Below are 14,044 nucleotides of genomic sequence, written 5' to 3' on the forward strand. Positions count from 1 at the left end.
TGGAGCTCTATTTACTTGAACTGTAACTGCACACACTGCATACTCCAATTACCTGAATTGCAACTATAGATTGCATGGAGCTCCATTTACCTGAACTGTAATTACACAATGTGAGCAGCTCTACTTAACTTGAAATGTAACTGTACATCATGCATACGTCCAAGTACCTGTCCTGTAATTGCACACTGTTCTGACTCCATTTACCATCCCTGCATATGTGACAGTTAAAGTTTGTTAAAGAGAAACACAATGATGGAATTGGGCTCCGTCCTTCTTTTGAGGACAGTCAGAGGTCATGGTTTGTTACCCCATTCAATCTCCACTATTGTTCCTGTCCATATTAGATGACAACCAGAAAGGAACATCAGCTGAATGACTTCAACTCCTTTGGTATTTTACAAGAGCTACAGTATAACTGGGCCATTAGGCATAGTTTGTGTGAGCTGCAAGAAAAGGATAATCTTTTTAAACTTGATGTTGGATCCCACAGTTAACATTTGACTTGTCTATCACCTTGATGGCCTGCCCTCGATTACAGCAATGTTGGCATTGGAGTTGTAAACTTGGGGAGAATTTCTCTGGTTGCTGTGCGTAGCAAAGTTGTGAAACCACACTTTAGATCATTTCTGATAGTTGCTTCATATTCTTACCAGAATAGTCCCTCTGTTGCTGTCCACTTCATAATTATGTTTGAAATTGTTTCAGAAACAAAAATAAATGTAGAGCAAATTGTACGTTTGTTGTAACCTGGTCATAGGGTACTTTATCTCAATCGTTTTCAATTTAATTAATAAAATTACTGTAAGCACCTTCACTTTTTCATTAGCGCTCAATGAAAACAATTAGGCTGACAAAGAGAAGCTCTCTCAATCTCGCGTACCCTTTGCGTCAAAGGTAACCTTGTCAATTAATGCAATTATATCATTTGGTGATGAGAAATCCATTTGTGAAATTGGTTTGAGAAAAGCAATAGAAGCACGTTTATTAGCACATATTCCAAGCAGTTTTAGGCAGTATTATCCAAATTAGCATGTGTATAATCTGAACCCGGAGAAAGTTGAGATACTTGAGTTCCTCTTGGGTCATGCTACAGTTCGTACATGTGTATTTACAGCTAATAGTTATAAATACAGCATGAGTTGGTTTTTATAATGAGATCACACTGCAGTATATTTTTATAACCTACTTCCCCAGAGTCAAAGGATACAATCATTAGCAATTCTGCTTATTTTGTTTTGTGATATTTTTATTGTAAATGCTAATGGGAAAATTAAAATGTTAGTAATTGTGTCCTATGAATGTAACTCAGATTTGCTGCTGGTACAATGGACTTTTAAGGTAAAACAATAATTATTGTTAAATGAATGTGTTTAAGTACATAAATGTACCAGGAAGTAATTAGTACTCTTGGATTGTGTATCCCTTTTCCTCGTCTCCAGATTACAGATAACAATTGCTCAAGTCATTCCAGCAGTAATACTCTGTCCAGTAATGCATCCAGCAATAGCGATGATAAACAATTTGGTTCTGGTGACTTAATGGATCCGGAATTGTTGGGATTGACATACATTAAGGGAGCCTCCACCGACAGTGGGATCGACACGGCTCCATGTATTCCACCACCATTGATGGGAACGGTCCATTTGACTGGCAACAGGTCAGCAGTGCAAAGCAGAGCTGAGCAGATGGTGCAATGGGTGGATCACTCTGAAGATGGAGGGCCTGAGGATGGACAAGCAAAATCGTACACCGTTCATAACTATGCTGCTGCAATTTCTGCCAGCCATGCCACCCAAGGGAGTACTGGTGATCTCAGTGAGATCTCATCACATTCCAGGTACAAAGGATTCCTAGTTCAGCGAATAAACTTGACATAACCAAATTATATATATTTATATAAGGTTAAATTATCATTACAAAACAGAACACTTTAAATGGGCACCTTTGATCAAGACCAGAAACAAGTACAACATTACCTGTACCAGAAACATGAATTTAACTATTTGGACTGCATTAACTGGCTGATAGTTAAGGATCAAAAGAGTTATCTCTTCCCTAAGAGTCCAAACTGGAGTGCATAACACAACCTTGTAGTGAACATTGAGAACAATAGATCTTTACAAGCATAAAGGAAGCCAATTGGCCTATCATTTCTGTGCTAGTATTTGCTACAAAATACAGCACTAATCCCACTTTCTGCACTTAGCAGTGAACATTTGCTTCAAATATTTATCCAGTTGTCCCCAAAATAAGAAATGGTCTCTGCTTCAACTACTCATTGTGGTGAAGCATTCCATTCCCCAACAATCCTCTATATAATGAAGTTTAATCGTTTCTGAAATAGACTAAGAAAAATATTTTTGTTGTACAGATATACTTACCTAAATTTCTTGATTTTATGAAGACACTGAAGCACGAAGCTAGCATGAAGCTTTGCCAGGAATAGTATATTGCTTAATCTATAGGAAAAATTTACACACTGCGTTATTTCCTCGTACGATATGAGGAGGTTCTTCAGCCCATCTATCTGTACCAGCACTGTGAAAAGGCTATGAAATTAGTCTAATTTATTGGCTATTTTCCCCATAGCTCAGTGATTTTACTTTTCCTTTTCAAGTATATTTTCAGTTCTCTTCTAAAATTTACCATTGAATCTGCCTCCACCGCTCGTTCAAGCAGTGCATTCCAGATCATAACAATTTGCTGTATAAAAGAGAAAAAATAACTTCTTATCTACCCTGATTATTTTTCCAATTTTCTTGGATTTTGTCCTTTGATTACCGACACTACCAATCCAGTCATATGTCGGAATAGGTATTAATACTCTAATTGATGCTATACTGTCAACATAAATAAATACTTTTAAGTTTGTAGAACATTGTCTATGAAATAATATTCTTCAGTTAATTATCTACATGAATTAATACTGTTCTGTTTATGCGACACTGTATACATGAATTAATACTTATTCATCTATGCAACACTGTCTGTTAATACTCTTCAATTTATGTTACGCTGTCTATTATTTAATGCTCTTCAGCTTTTGATATTGCCTACAGGAATTAATACTCTTCAATTTATGCATCTCTACATTAATTACTAATCTAGTTGATGCAACATTGTATATGAGGATTCATTTTCTTCTGTTTATGCAATGCCATCTTTATGAATTAATATTCTTGAGTTTATGTGGCATTGTCTATGTCAGGGGTGGGCAAACTTTTCCGTGCAAGGGCCACATTCAGAAATTCACAATTTTAAAGGGCCGCATAGTATATTGAGTAAAATAATTAAAATTATAAATAGCCAAAATAAAAGGTCTTTAAAGAAAAAAAAGCACATTTATTTGAAAAGCAAAGTAACTCAGTAAGTAACAGAACAATGTCAATGAGAATGATGCATCTGACTGCAGTCATTTACCAGTTTGTTGAAATCAGGTGTCAAGTTGCTTGTGCTGATCCTTAACACTGACAGAAGCACAGCCTAGCCGAGTCAACGATAAAAATGCGTGTAGTGTGGTGGATGAGTGGGGCTGCCTTATTGGTCGGTTTAGTTGGGTGTGCGACCAATAGGAGTCCAGGTTACAAACAATAATAAGGCTTATTGTTTGTAACCTGGACTCCTATTGGTCGCACACCCAACTAAACCGACCAATGAGACAGCCCCACTCATCCACCCCACTACGCGCGTTTTTATGCGGCCCGCCAATGAGGTGCCCAGAATCATAACCGGCATTTTTGAAAAGCCGCCGGGGAAAAGCCGCTGAAGTAAATGAGCTTATTGAATAAGCGCCGGTTATGATTCCGGGCACCTCATTGGCGGGCCACATAAAAACCTTTGTCGGGCCCGCGGGCCGTAGTTTGCCCACCCCTGGTCTATGTGAATTAATAAGCAATTTTTGAGAACATAGGACTTGTGAACAGGAATAAGCTATTTGGCTTTTCAAATCTGCTCTTATTCAATAAAATCATGGCTGACCTGGGTGTGGTCTCTACTCCACTTCGTTTTTTGCTCTGTTGTATGTTAAATTAAAATAACCAAATATGTACACTTGATGAAGGCATTGGAGAGTGTGCAGAACAAATTCACGAGAATGGCTCGAGGGATAAAAAATTTAAATTATAAAGATTGGTTGGAGAAGTTAAGACTGTTTTCCTTGGAGAAAAATAGCTAAGAGGAGATTTGTTAGTCGTATCCAAAACCATGGGCAGCTTGAACAGAGTAAACAGAGAGACATTGTTCCCACTCATGAAAGGATTGAGAACAAAAGGGCACCTATTTAAAATAATTGGCAAAACAAGCAAATAATATATGGGAAAAACGTTTTCGTGTAATGGGTGGTTAAGGTCTGGACTGCACTGCCTGAGAGTGTAATGGAGGCAGGAAAGGTGATGGGCTAAATTGCCTCTGTCTGTGAAATAGCAAGTGTATAATTCTCTGATTCTGAATTCACAGTGCGAAAAGTTGCAAAGATTTTTGGCTGGATGTTCAACTATGATAACACACTGGGTAGGAGGGGTAGTCCTGTGTCATTGCTCTCAGTAATAAGTCCTCCAATTGTAATTTGGAAAATCTCATCAAAATCTTTGCATATTCATCAGGCAGATGTGAAATGCATCCATAATGTTCTTTTACAATAAACATAGATGAGGGGACCATTCATTCCTTCCCTACTGGTCCATTTACCTTAACCTATAACTCTCCATCACACAACCACAACTAGTTCTCAAATAATTCCAGGCATTTTGACTTATTTTATCCATCAATGAATTAGAATCACTTTCGTCCCACTTTTTCAGAAAATGTTTCCTCATAACTGAACAAAATTTGCCTCTTTGGGATTCTTTTGAATTTAAAAGCGGCTTCAACATCTGTGGTACAATCCGTTCCAAAATCATGCATACGCAGATGTTTATAAGTGTTCTGCAGTACAGATGTTAGGTAGAATACTGACTTCCAGCATTACAGGTGGGTAGAAATAATTAATGCCCTTTAATTAGTAATAAGAGCTTTGGAAGAGCCAGTTGGAATTGTTAACTGTATGATTGCTCTCTTCCATTCCTTCCCCAAACCTCTTTCTTTAGTGGTTCACATCATTCAGGAAGTCCCTCACCACGTGTTTCTAAAGCCAGTGGATCACTTGATGCCTCCAAAGTGTACATATTGTCTCAGAACAGCCCTCAAGTCCTAGGATCAATGCCCGGATCCTATCATTGCCAGGGTGCCATTAATAAATACGTCATTGGCTGGAAGAAGCTGGATGGAAGCCCCACTCTCGAGGAGTCAGAGATGGCAGACTGTAGAAGGTCAGTGATCCATTTTAAAGGAATGCTGTCAGCATTGTCTAAATATTTAATCTAAAATCTGGTAATTACATGTTTTGAAAGCTAGACATATAGCTCTCAATTGTGATGGCTTTAAAGCTTTTGTAGCATGCACTTTAATGCAGAGAAGTGTGAAATGATACATTTTAGTAGGAAGAATGAGGAAAGGCATTGGAAAATAAAGGATACAATTCTAAAGAGGGGGCAGGAGCAGATTGAGGAAACAGTCATTAAGGCATATGGGATCCTCAGTTTAGAATTGGAGGTATTGAGTACAAAAAACAAGAAAGTTATGGTGAACCTTTATAAAGTTGGACTAGTTGGATCTCGACAGGAATATTGTGTCCAATCTGGGCTTCAGGCCTTAGGTAGGATGTGAAGGGTTTGGGAGGGTGGATAGATTGGAGAAGTTGGGCTTGTTCTCCTTTGAGAAAAGAAGGTTGAGAGACGATTTGATAAAAGTGTTTAAAATCATGAGGTGTCTGGACAGAACAGACAGGGAGAAACTATTTCCTTTGGTGGAAATATCAAGAACCAGAGAACACCGATTTAAAGTGATTGGTATAAAATCAGAGGCATCATGAGGAAAAGCTTCATTACACAGCAAGTGGTAAGAAATTTGAATAGCTGAGAGAACTCTGGAGGAAGATTCAACCATGGCTTTCAAAGGGAAATTGGATAACTATCTGAAGAGAAATAATTGGCATGTCAAGGCGAAAAGGGCAGAACTGTAGAATTAGGTGAGTTACTCTTACAGAAAGCCAGATAGATAGAATGGGCCAAATGTGTTGTAAACATTCCAAAATTTAATCCATAACCTCCATTAGGAATCTGGGGGGAGACTTCTCCAGGGATCTACCAGCCACGTCTTGCTCCGATTCCAGCAGGGTGTAGTAGATCGCGCGTCTAGTTTGGAATGTAATTGTTCCCATTTGCCAGCTTCTCCACAGTGACCTGTGACTGAAAGGACTTGGAGGCAATCCCATCCAGTGGTATGAAAGATCACCATCGCTTTAAACATCTTCGTCAGTGGCTCCTTCAAGGGCTCCACTAGGGACCTGTATGGCATCTCCCAGTCAGCGACACACAAGTGCGTCCAGGATGTGGCAGAAGCCCTGAACAAGAGACCGTGGCAATTTGTCCAATTCTGCCTGAATCCCAAAAGCCAAGCTACAGAAGTGTTGGGTTTTTCAGGAATCGCAGGTTTCTTGCATGTGCAAAAGACTATTTGGCTGCCCACGCGGCCTTGAGAGATCCTTTGAAAGGTTCCTTTGAATGTACATGTGGTGAATGTACTTCACCTAATGCATGAGCTGTCTGTACTGTCTGTATAATGATGTGACCCATCACCTGGAAGTGATGATACGGGCTACTTCCAGGTGTTGTACTGGAACCCCGGTGGGCTCTGCCTCTGGCTCCGCCCTCACCGGGGCCATATATAGTCTGGCCACCGGTGGGTGGCACTCATTTGTACAGCCGACTGTGGCAGGCGAGTTCATGGATATTAAAGCCTAATGTTCACTCGTTCTCACGGTCTCACAGTGAATTGACGGTATAACAATTTAATATCCATCGACAGCACCATGGAAGCCGCTCTAAAGCTAGATAAGCTCGAACTCGATGTGTGTGCATCAGAAGCCAAGGAGATCTTCGAACATTGGCTTCGCTGCTTCAAGGCCTATCTCGACTCCTTCACAACGCCTCCCACTGAAACCATCAAGCTGCGACTCCTCCACGCTCGGGTGAGCCATCGAATTTCTGTGATGATCGAGAAAGCGGCCAGTACAAGGCAGTGGTGCAAACCTCAAGGCGCATTTCGTAAAGCCTGTAAACGAGGTGTACGCCCGACGCCTCCTCACTACTCGCCGTCAACGTGCCGGGAAATCGCTAGATGAGTACCTGGAAAAACTGACTCTACTCACGAGGAACTGCAGCTACCGGGAAGTGACCACGGAGGAACACATGAACCTACAGATCCGGGACACCTACGTGGCTGGGGTCCGATCGAACTACATTAGGCAGCGCTTGCTGGAAAACGGGACCACTGAACTGCGGGACACGGTAAAGCTAGCTACCTCGTTAGAGGGGGCCTACCAGAACCTCAGTGCGTTCCCCGAGGACCTGGCGAACCACTTGTGGATGCCACCATCGCGACCCCCATCGGACCCGACTACGTCGCGGGCCTGTGCCACGGTTGCCAGTCCAGCCCCAGGAACTGCGGTGCTACGTCTGCGGTCAGGGTCAACATCCCGGCAGCGTTGCCCCACCTGCACAGCGACTGTGGGGAAAAAGGGACACTTCACCAGAGTCTGTCTGGGCCGATCTAAAGCCCAGAAATCGAAAACTCACCAGGCCTGACCCGTGGACTCACAAGCCCGCAGACACCGCAACATGGCTGCGTGCCTGCCCGGAATGCCCCCTTCAGATGCGTCATCAGCCTCGTGCGTCTTGTGGGGGCCGCCATCTTGCCTGCCGACTCCCAACACCGACGGACACGTGCGACCGATGGGGGCGGCCATTTTGGTTGCCATCTTCGACCCGGCCCGACACATGGGACTCGTGGGGGCGGCCAACTTGGCCGCCATCTTCAACCCAATCTGACATGTGCGACTCATGGGGGCTGCCATTTTGTGACCCCGACACTGCCGACCACGCTGGCTACCCTCAGCTGGGCGCAGTTACCCTTGACCAGTCACAGCCGAAGCACCTGAAAAATTCAATGATGGTCGTCTGAATCATCGGGCACAAGACCCCTGCCTTTTCGACTCCGGGAGCACGGAGAGTTTTGTCCACCCCAACATGCTAAGGCGCTGTTCCCTTCCCATATATCCCGCATCACAAACCATCTCCCTTGCCTCCTGATCCCATTCGGTCCAGATCCGGGGTACTGTATCGCTAACCTCGTGATGCAGGGCGCTGAGTATGCCCGTTTTAAATTATACGTCCTCCCTCACCTCTGCGTCCCCCTACTGCTTGGATTAGACTTCCAATGCAGTCACCAAAGCCTGACCCTACAGTTCGGCGGACCCTTACCCTCTTCGGTATGCAGCCTCGTGGCCCTCGAGGTCTCGCCTCCTCCCCCCACCCGCTTCGCTCTTTGTGAACCTCACTCCCGACTGTAAGCCCATCGCCTCCAGGAGCAGGCGGTACAGTTCCCAAGATATAGCTTTTATCAAGTCGGAGGTCCAGCGACTGTTGAGTGAAGGGATTATCGAGGCCAGCAACAGCCCTTGGAGAGCGCAAGTGGTAGTCATCCGGACCGGGGAAAAGAACCAGATTGTTGTAGACTACAGCCAGACTATTAACCGGTTCACGCAACTGGATGCGTACCCTCTTCCCCGTATCGCGGAGATGGTCAACCAGATCGCATATTACTGTGTGTTCTCAACGGTCGATCTGAAGTCGGCCTACCGCCAACTCCCAATCCGCTCGGAAGAACGCCACTACACTGCTTTTGAAGAAGCCGGCCAACTCTTCCACTTCCTCAGAGTCCCCTTCGGCATCACTAACGGGGTCTAGGTCTTTCAGAGAACGATGGGCCGACTGGTGGACCAGTACGGTTGGTGGGCTACATACCTGTACTTGGACAATGTCACCATCTGTGGCCATGATCAGCAGGACCATGACACCAACCTTCAGAGGTTCCTCCAGGCCGCCCAATCCCTCAACCTCACGTACAAGAAGTGCGTGTTCTACACTACACGACTGGCCATACTCGGCTACGTCATGGAGAACGGAGTCCTAGGGCCCGACTCCGATCGTATGCGCCCCCTCACAGAACTCACAACAGCCTCAAAGCCCTCAAATGATGCCTGGGGCTGTTCTACTACGCCCAGTGGGTCCCCAACTATGCAGATAAAGTCCGCCCACTTATTCAAACCGCCACTTTTCCCCTGACGGCTGAGGCCCACTTGGCCTTCAGCCGCATCAAGGCCGACATCACCATGGACGCGGTGGATGAGTCCATCCCCTTTCAGGTAGAGAGCGATGCGTCAGACATCGCCCTGGCCGTCACACTCAACCAGGCGGGCAGGCCAGTAGCATTAATCTCTAGAACCCTCCACGCTTCCGAGATCCGACACTCCTCGGTCGAAAAGGAAGCACAAGCCATAATGGAAGCCGTGCGGCACTGGAGACACTACCTAGCCGGTGGGAGGTTCACCCTCGTCACCCACCAGCGATCGGTTGCCTTCATGTTTGACAACGCACAACAGGAAAAATAGAAAATGACAAAATCCTGAGGTGGAGGATCGAACTCTCCACCTACAATTACGATATCAAGTATCGTCCTGGGAAGCTCAATGAGCCCCCAGATGCCCTGTCCCGCGACGCATGCGCCAGCGTGCAAGATGATCACTTTGGGCTATCCACAACGATAGCTACGGGCTATCTGTCACCCTGGGGTCACCCGGCTTACCCATTTTATTAAGGCCCGCAATCTGCCCTTCTCCATCGAGGAGGTCAAGGCCATAACCAGGAACTGCCAGGTCTGCGCGGAGTGCAAACCGCACTTCTACCGGCCAGACAAGGCCCACCTGGTAAAGGCCTCCCGGCCTTTTGAGTGCCTGAGTATGGACTTCAAAGGGACCCTCCCCTCCACCAACCGTAATATATGCTTTCTAACCATTGTCGACGAGTACTCCCGCTTCCCCTTCGCTGTCCCCTGCCCCGACATGACCTCGACCACTGTGATAAAGGCACTGCACAGCATCTTCACACTGTTCAGTTTCCCTACTTACGTCCACAGCGACCAGGGCACATCGTTCATGAGCGATGAGCTGCGTCAGTACCTGCTCAGCAAAGGCATTGCCTCGAGCAGGACTACGAGCTATAACCCACAGGGAAACGGGCAGGTGGAGAGGGAAAACGCGACGGTGTGGAAGGAAGTCCTTCTGGTCTAGAGGTTTCCCGATCCCCGCTGACAGGAGGTCCTTCCCGACGCCCTCCACTCCATTAGATCACTCACTCCTCTGCAGAGCCACGAACGAGACCCCTCACATCCGCTTGTTTCTCTTCCCTAGGAAGTCCATCTCCGGGGTCTCGCTTCCATCTTGGCTGACAACTCCAGGATCTGTCCTTTTCTGAAAGCACGTGAGGATCCATAAGGCCGACCCTCTGGTCGAGAGGGTCCAGCTCCTTCAGGCCAATCCCCAGTATGCACCACGACGGCCGCCAAGATACAGTCTCCCTCCGGGACCTGGCACCCGCCAGTTTCCCTGCGACCATCACCTACCCCTCCCCACCCTACACCAAACACCGCACCCGCCCCTACATGGCCTACATTCCCCATCACCCGCCATCGCCGACCTACATGGATGAAGCTCCAGAAGACACACTCCCAGAGTCGACACCCGTGCCCGCAGAAACGGGTCCAACACCTGTGCCAGCAGCGACTAGTCCAACACCCGTGCCCACAGCGAAACCAGAGCTCGGGCGATCGCAGCGAACAATCAAGGCGCCAGACAGACTCGATCTGTGAGTCCACTTCACCCCCGCTGGACTTCAATTTTTTTAACATGGGGTGAATGTGGTGAATGTATTAATACTACCATTCACCATGGTATTACATTACATTGTATTGTGGTATATTGATGCCCTTGTGGACTCTGCCTATGGTTCCGCCCCTTGGGATAGGTATATAGATCTGCAGCCTGTAGGCGGCACTCAGTACAGAGCAGTCGCAGGCAGGCACAGTTCTAGCTTCACTGTTCACTTCAACTCTCTGTCTCATGTGAATTGATGGTCGCATCAGCCCTGGCACAAACTGTTCACATTAGCAAAGCACTCTGTCACCCATGACTTCAGGCACCCTTAAGTAGACATTAAGGGCCAGGATACAGGGGCTGGTTTAGCACAGGGCTAAATCGCTGACTTTTATAGCAGACCCAGGCAGGCCAGCTGCATGGTTCAATTCCATACCAGCCTCCCTGAACAGGCGCTGGAATGTGGCGACTAGGGGCTTTTCACAGTAACTTCATTTGAAGTCTACTTGTGACAAGCGATTTTTCATTTCATTTCATTTTTCATTTCTCCGTTTGAGTGACTAGATACTGACGCCGGGACTGAATCGCAAGAGTTCTATGTTGATGAAAGTGGTGCCGTTGCCGGAGTGACTCAGGACAAGTTAATGGGCTAGCACCGAAGCCACATGGAATTAGTGCAATTTCAGCCAACTCTGGCGTCTTATTCGTTGGGGTCAGGATTGACACTGGAGAGCCTGACAGACTGCAACCACATATAAGCACCCGACTCCCCACACACAAACCCATTCCAGCCAAGATGATGCCACCCCGAAAAGTGCCCCCGAGATTCGCAGATGAGGAACCGGAGACATTGTTGGATGACATGGAGGAGAGGCAGGGCAACGGGGTAAGAAGGGGGCTGCCACCCTTGGATACAAACCGGACCTGGGCACAGGTGGCAGAGGCCATCAGCGCCATGGGCCCCTCCACTAGGGCCAGGCAGCAGTGCAGGAAAAAGTTGCACGACCATCTCTGGATTGCCCAGTTCAGTCACCACCACCATGCTTCTGTCACTATCCCTGTCCCACACTCATAACCCCCGCACCCCCCAATGTGGCCCCCACCAGGCAGTCCGGTAGGCAGCGCTGGGTGAGCCACCTCCACCATAGTGCCCTTGGCACCAACCCTTGTCCCACACACCCAAAGCCCCTCCCCCCTTTAGGGGTGATCGAACCCCCACCGGCAGTCAGCACGCATCCCACCTGCACCACATGCTAACACCCATACCGCCTGCCATGGCCGGGTGTCCTGCACACACAGGCCACTAGTTGCGGACCCCTTGTGCTGCCCATGTGCATTGACCTTCCCCCATCCTCCCCTCCCCCCAGGAGAAGGCAGCCCACAACCACCGGGTGAGAAAATAGACCAGAGAGAGCCCACAGGACCTGCGGGCCCCTCACGGCCTCAGAGCAGAGGGCCTTGGACCTGGTCGGTGGGCCCCGGTAGCGGACAGTCGCCTAGGTGGAGGTCGGCACTGGGGAAGCAAGTCCATCCATAACTAGCTGGAAACAAATGACACGGGAGACGTATCTGCAGCTACGGTTTGGGAAGCTCTGAAGGCAGTTGTTAGAGAGGAACTAATTTCGATTCAGTCCCACAGGGAAAAGGGGGAACGGGCGGAGAGGGAGAGATTAGTGGAGGAGATACTCCGGGTGGACAGGAGATACGCGGGGCTCCTGAGAGAGCGGCAGATGTTACAGGCGGACTTTGAGTTATTGACCACAGGGAAAGCAGTGGAACAGTTGAGGAAGGTAAAGGGGGTGGTTTTTGAGGACGGGGAAAAGACAAGTAGGATGTTGGCGCAACAGCTTAGGAACAGCGAGGCGGCCAGGGAGATAGGTAGAGTGAAGAATAGGGAGGGTAACATGGTCTTGGACCCAAGGGGATGAACAAGGTTTTTAAAGAATTTTACAATAAATTATATGAGTCGGAACCCCCGGCTGGAGTGGAGGGGATGAGGCAATTTCTGGATCAGTTGAGGTTTCCGAGGGTGGAGGAGGATCTGGTGGAGGGGCTGGGAGCCCCAATTGAGATTAAGGAAATTATCAAGGGGCTGGAGGGCTACCCGGTAGAATTTTATAAGAAGTTCTCAGAGATATTGAGCCCACTGCTGGTAAGGACATTTTTTTTTTTATAAATGTTTTTTTATTGAGTTTTCATATTTTATATATGACAAATTACAAGTTATTAGAGAGAGAGAGAAAAAAAAAGGAAAACACAAAAATTTAGCATGAATATTTACAGGTAAGCATCTTCATAACAATAATTGTGGCCGCCCCCTTTAGCCAGCATACATATTTTACATTCCCCAATATGGCCGAGGCACATGTTTATAGGCATTTATTTATGGTTTGGTTTTGGGCCTTGGCTTGCCATCAAACATTTAACAAGGCTAGAGAGAAGGGAATCCTCCCCGACAATGTCGCAGGCCTTGATTTCACTTATTCTTAAACGGGAAAAAGATCCTGAGCAGCGTGGGTCATATCGGCCGATCTTGCTTTTGAATGTGGATGCCAAGTTGTTGGCTAAGATACTGGCCACAAGGATAGAAGACTGCGTTCTGGGGGTGATAGGGAAAGACCAGGCGGGATTCGTTACAGGCAGGCAACTCAAGGCCAACGTTTGGAGGCTCTTAATTATTATGATGCAATCAGAAAGAGGAGAGGCGGAGGTGGTGGTCGCGATGGATGCGGAGAAGGCTTTTGATCGGGTGGAGTGGGAGTACCTGTGGGAGATGCTGGGAATATTTGGGTTTGGTGAGGGTTTTATTGGCTGGGTGCAGTTGCTCTACCAGGTGCCTGTAGCGAGCGTGCATACGAAGCGGCTGAGGTCGGGGTATTTTAAATTACATTGAGGGACGAGGCAAGGGTGCCCCCTCTCCCCGTTATTGTTTGCTCTGGCTATAGACCACTGGCCATGGCGTTAAGAGCTTCGAGGAACTGGCAGGGGCTGGTTCGGGTGGGGGTGGAGCACTGGGTCTCGCTCTACGCGGACAATTTCCTTTTGTACATTTTGGACCCGTTGGAGGGGATGAGGGAAGTTATGCGGATTTTGGGCGAATTTGGCAGTTTTTCGGGTTATAAATTGTACATGGGGAAGAGCGAGATGTTTGCGATTCAGGCTAGAGGGCAGGAGGAGAGACTGGGAGAGCTGCAGCTTAGAATAATAGGGAAGAGCTTTCGCTATCTGGGAATCCAA

General features: G+C 47.1%; 1 protein-coding gene across 7 annotated transcripts in view; it reads left to right on the top strand.

The window, feature by feature from the left end:
- The window catches only part of LOC119967679 (signal-induced proliferation-associated 1-like protein 2), a 651,675-nt gene that overhangs the window by 523,446 nt on the left and 114,185 nt on the right, over positions 1–14,044 (top strand). For all 7 annotated transcript variants that reach the window (XM_038800505.1, XM_038800501.1, XM_038800504.1 and 4 more), the window contains 2 exons: positions 1,440–1,837; positions 5,085–5,306. In XM_038800505.1, coding sequence (XP_038656433.1) covers positions 1,440–1,837; positions 5,085–5,306 — 620 coding nt within the window. The remainder of the gene's footprint in view (positions 1–1,439; positions 1,838–5,084; positions 5,307–14,044) is intronic.

The sequence above is a fragment of the Scyliorhinus canicula genome, chromosome 6, assembly GCF_902713615.1.
Source record: "Scyliorhinus canicula chromosome 6, sScyCan1.1, whole genome shotgun sequence".
NCBI lineage: Eukaryota > Metazoa > Chordata > Chondrichthyes > Carcharhiniformes > Scyliorhinidae > Scyliorhinus > Scyliorhinus canicula.